At 33.2% G+C, this 4549-nt stretch overlaps 1 protein-coding gene across 8 annotated transcripts in view; it reads left to right on the forward strand.

The window, feature by feature from the left end:
- Nucleotides 1-3799, forward strand: part of LOC106462600 (mucin-4-like) — a 97711-nt gene extending 93912 nt beyond the window's left edge. For 2 of the 8 annotated variants that reach the window (XM_022389912.1, XM_022389913.1), the window contains exon 12: nucleotides 3-3799. In XM_022389912.1, the coding sequence (XP_022245620.1) occupies nucleotides 3-844 (842 nt within the window). In that variant the 3' untranslated portion in view covers nucleotides 845-3799. The remainder of the gene's footprint in view (nucleotides 1-2) is intronic. The other 6 variants (XM_022389915.1, XM_022389916.1, XM_022389919.1 and 3 more) reach the window with 6 other exon arrangements.
- The last annotated feature ends 750 nt before the right edge of the window (nucleotides 3800-4549 follow it).

A 4549-nucleotide genomic window follows, 5' to 3' on the forward strand; every position in this document is an offset into this window, starting at 1 on the left:
ATGTGTAAACAGTAAAGTCCCCACGCAGGCACACATACCATGTGTAAACAGTAAAGTCCCCACGCAGGCACACATACCATGTGTAAACAGTAAAGTCCCCACGCAGGCACACATACCATGTGTAAACAGTAAAGTCCCCACGCAGGCACACATGCCTTGTGTAAACAGTAAAGTCCCCACGCAGGCACACATGCCTTGTGTAAACAGTAAAGTCCCCACGCAGGCACACATGCCATATGTAAACAGTAAAGTCCCTACACAGATGCACGTGCCACACATAAAAAGTAAAGTCCCCACACAGACACACGTAAATAGTAAAGTTCCCACACAGGCACACATGCCACACCTAAACAATAAAGTCTCAATACGGGCACACATGCCACACCTAAACAATAAAATTCCCATACAGGCACACATACCATGCCCTAACAATAGAGATAAAACCCACACACAGCTTCATGCAACTCACGCAAACAGTAATGTTCCTTTGCATGTGTGTAGCCAAAACACTAGACATTCATTTGACCAGGAACAACCTGTAATGAAACCACAGACTATTAACAAAGCCACAATAAGCTCCTCTTCAACTTCAAAGGAATCCTTTCTTGCATCAGACTCTTCAAAGAAAACAGCATATGTGACAGAATATAACCCCCAACTACCACGATTTGTCAATCCTTCTATAATCTCCTGTCCCTCCCCATTGTTGGGCCAGCAGCATATGATTTCTTTAGAAGCACTCCAGTCCAGTGTAGCAGTTTGTAAGGATATCATTGGTCGAGACATTTTCAGTACCTTCCCTCAGTTTTACCCTCAATTTTACAAAAGTCCTAATACACCATGAGGCTGTTTACAGCAGGTTCCTTATATAGTCGGAAAAACCATTTATTGTTTACTTTATTGACACTGAACAACATTGTTTACTGTATGTGTTTAATATGTTTATCGAAGCATTAAAGGTTTTTTTTTTTTGCTTTTTTTTTACACATTTTGTATATGTTTGTGTTTATGTATATAAATATGTATGTAAATATTATGAATTTACCAAAGTTTATCCAACGTGAAATGAACTGATGATTATTTTAAACCAAATTTGATGTCATAGAAATTGAGAATTTAATAAACAGTATCTGTCATGTGCATCTAATCATCATTGATGGGAAAAAGTTAAAACTGGATAGAAATTTGAGTGACATTTTAAATTAACACCTGCATGTAATAAATATTGTAAGTAGTGGTTTTATGATTTTTTGTTATTAAAAGAATTACCAAGCATAACCATGGGCTGCTTCTAACGATGTTTTTTGCAATGAATGATGTTTCAGATCATACTGCATTTTCTCGGTTAGAAAACAGTCTGTAGGAACTGTTAGCATAACAATGTGTGAATTGTCAAACAATCCAATGAAACAAAAGTATTTTGATAGGTTATCAAACTTCTCGGTAAATAAATTTACATAAGTTAAATATCGCTGCTATTAAGAATGATCTTACCATAACTAAGGTGGCATTTTAGCTTAAATCTTTATTGTATTTCAAAAGATATTTGAAAGTCATACAAGGTCTTTTTAAGGTGTGGCTAAAGAAAGTTCATATGGAGTAAAATTTTGTTAAACATTTTTTGAGTTGATTTTTTTAATAAAAAAAATATCAGTCTAGAAATGGAAGTTTCTTTAACTTAGGGCAGGAGGAAGGCACAAAAAAAAATAACCTTGCAATCACTAAGTATGAAATACATCAACTTAAAGCTAGGTGGTTGGTATCGCCTCTTGGTATGCTAGGTGGTGTGAGATGTTGGAGAGGAAATTGCATTTAATACAGGTTTTTTTTACTGTAAGATACGGGTATCCGCAGGGAGGGGGGGACACTTGCCACCCTGGGAAAAGGGAAACATAATTCTTTCCTTATTCATTCAGGGTATGTATATGAATTTACAAAATTTGGATTCACTTATAATACTGAATTTTCTATTCTAATAAAAGATGCTAGGTTTGTCGGAGCTTAACTTAAAATCTCTACGTACCAAGATGGGTAAATTTTGTTGTCATAACCTGGTCTATCTAAGAATTAATTATAATATTGTTTAATTGCATAATAGCCAAATCCATACATAACTTATACATCACATTTAGTTGTGAGTATCATAAAGTGACCAGATTTTCTGGAGTCCAAAGCGGGACACCTAACTGATGAATAAAAAAAATTGGTTGCATTGAAAAAATTAAAACTTCTTTTCATAAAAAATGCACACCATCTTATTATTATCATACTTTTTATTGGATATTATTTTCTTTAACAAATCGGGAGTGCATTTTGGAAACACGCAATATAAAAGTGACCTTCGTGAAAAATACATACCATCTAATCATTACAAGTTTTATTTGAAGATAGTTACTTAAACAACCTAAGATGTGTTGTAGTTATAACAATATTACTATTTACTGAACGTTAATATACAGCATTTCAATTATTTTGTAGTATAAAGGTCAATGGCTAATGCCTAACGGTATTTTAAGAGACAATAAACAGGCTAATTTCATATGTGATTATCTACGTTGTGGAATATTAATATATGAAAGTTAAGGATATTGTAAGATGACAGAACAAATCTTGTGTGCAGTCATAGTACAGTAGTGCTTACCGGTATTAATTTTGATAATGGGGGACATTTTCTCCTCCCCTAAAGTTTCTGGGGGACAGTCAGCTTGAAAACGGGGCTCTGGACATCTGGTCACATCGTAGTATCGGCATTAGCGAGATTAACATTTTAGTTTCACGTGATAACTTGTAAGTTTGCATTCCTGTATGTAATTATGGTATATTTTCATCAAACAAATTATGTAATTCATGATCACACTTGTCTTTGAGGACCGACAAATTGTATGAATGTGATTCTATTGTAATGAAATTCACCAGAAACACATTTGGTACTGGTTTTGTTATGCAATACTCTGACCTTATCATACATCATATTCAATAGCAAAAAACCACATGTTGTGACTTTAGTTTTAAAAAAGGCTTTTTATTTACGTTTTTTTGTAATATAAAAGTGTAGATTAAGGTCTATTAGCCTTAAATGTTGTGTTTACCACACACACAATATATGTGCTATTGAAATGTGCTTTATGTAACCTCAAATTTCTGTACTCGTATAAACAGTTGTTTTATATAAGGTGAAATTACCCAGTAGGGCTAAGAACCTAAAAGAACAAATCAAAATTTGTATATATATCTACAAGTATGGCTTAAACTAACCTTACAAATATTAAACCCATCAAATCTGACTGTGGGAGCTTGCCTGTTCTCTTGGCTGTAATGTCAAAACTTTGAAGATGGGTCCATTGTCCCTTGATTTTAAATTCGTCACACACACACACACCCAGAAAAATTCCTGCGGATGCCCATGACTGGATATAAAATTGGTTATGTTTAAGTAACAAACCATTTTTAAATGTGTTACATATTACAAATATGGTATACTTACAAATCAAACCCATCTACCAAGAGTGTTTTTATTTTATTGTAGTTACTTAAGCTGCATTGTTACATCCTGGAATATTTCATTCTATAAATGTTTCATTCAGATTACCAAAAGAAATATAAGCTATTGATGGTTTCAGGAATATGAACCTTTTATGTATATATATATGTTTATACAATATTTGTTCAGCTCTATATCAATTGCTGGTACAAATCAAGACTGATAGTGTTACCCTTTACATCGTTTCAGCCGCAACATCTAAGGTGTGTTTTTTTTTTAAACCATTAATATGTTAATAAACCTGGTTTAAGAAGTTGATGGAATGTGATTTTCTTAACTAGTTAATTAACAAACATCTAACACTATTCTCCTGGTGATGCAAAGAGGCCATTTTGGAACCTTAAACCACAACACTTTTTTGTTAGTTGTCAAAAATTTATCAATCAAGTCTTCAACCCTGTTTTTTTACCTTACTAACTTTGCCCTTGGCCAATTTTACATTCCTTTATTTTTGATCTAAATTCTAAAAAAATTGACAAGTGGTTTAAAAAATTAGAAACCTCAACTTGAATAGCACAATAGCCAATTTTCACTTTCATTAAGTAAAATTAACATGATGGGAGAAGGGGAAGAAAAATATCGACGAACACCTCAGTAGGGTATTTCAAAGAATTTCCTTTAAAATAGTCCCAGCCACTATGTAAGTTGAATTCATAAAATAATAGCACTTTCCATGGTATTGGCTGTTGTTACATTTTTGTTTTACCAGTAAGATCATACATAAGTATAAGTAAAAATACTTCTTAGAGATTTACTGTAAAATCTGTCTTTCATACATTAACTAAATACTAAGTTTATTGATCATTATTTATTTTCAACATATCCTCTCTTACAACCTGCACAGTCTTTTAAGCGATTGATTGAGCATGGGATTGGTCCATTGGCCAGACCCTGTATCATAGAAGTAAGTTGACTATACTTTCTCATCTTCACAAAATGTGGCAAGCTTGTAATCAACAGTACAAATATGTTGTACACAAACATTAACATTTTTGTACTAAAGATGCA

This window comes from Limulus polyphemus, unplaced genomic scaffold (assembly GCF_000517525.1).
Source record: "Limulus polyphemus unplaced genomic scaffold, Limulus_polyphemus-2.1.2 Scaffold1205, whole genome shotgun sequence".
Taxonomy (NCBI): domain Eukaryota; kingdom Metazoa; phylum Arthropoda; class Merostomata; order Xiphosura; family Limulidae; genus Limulus; species Limulus polyphemus.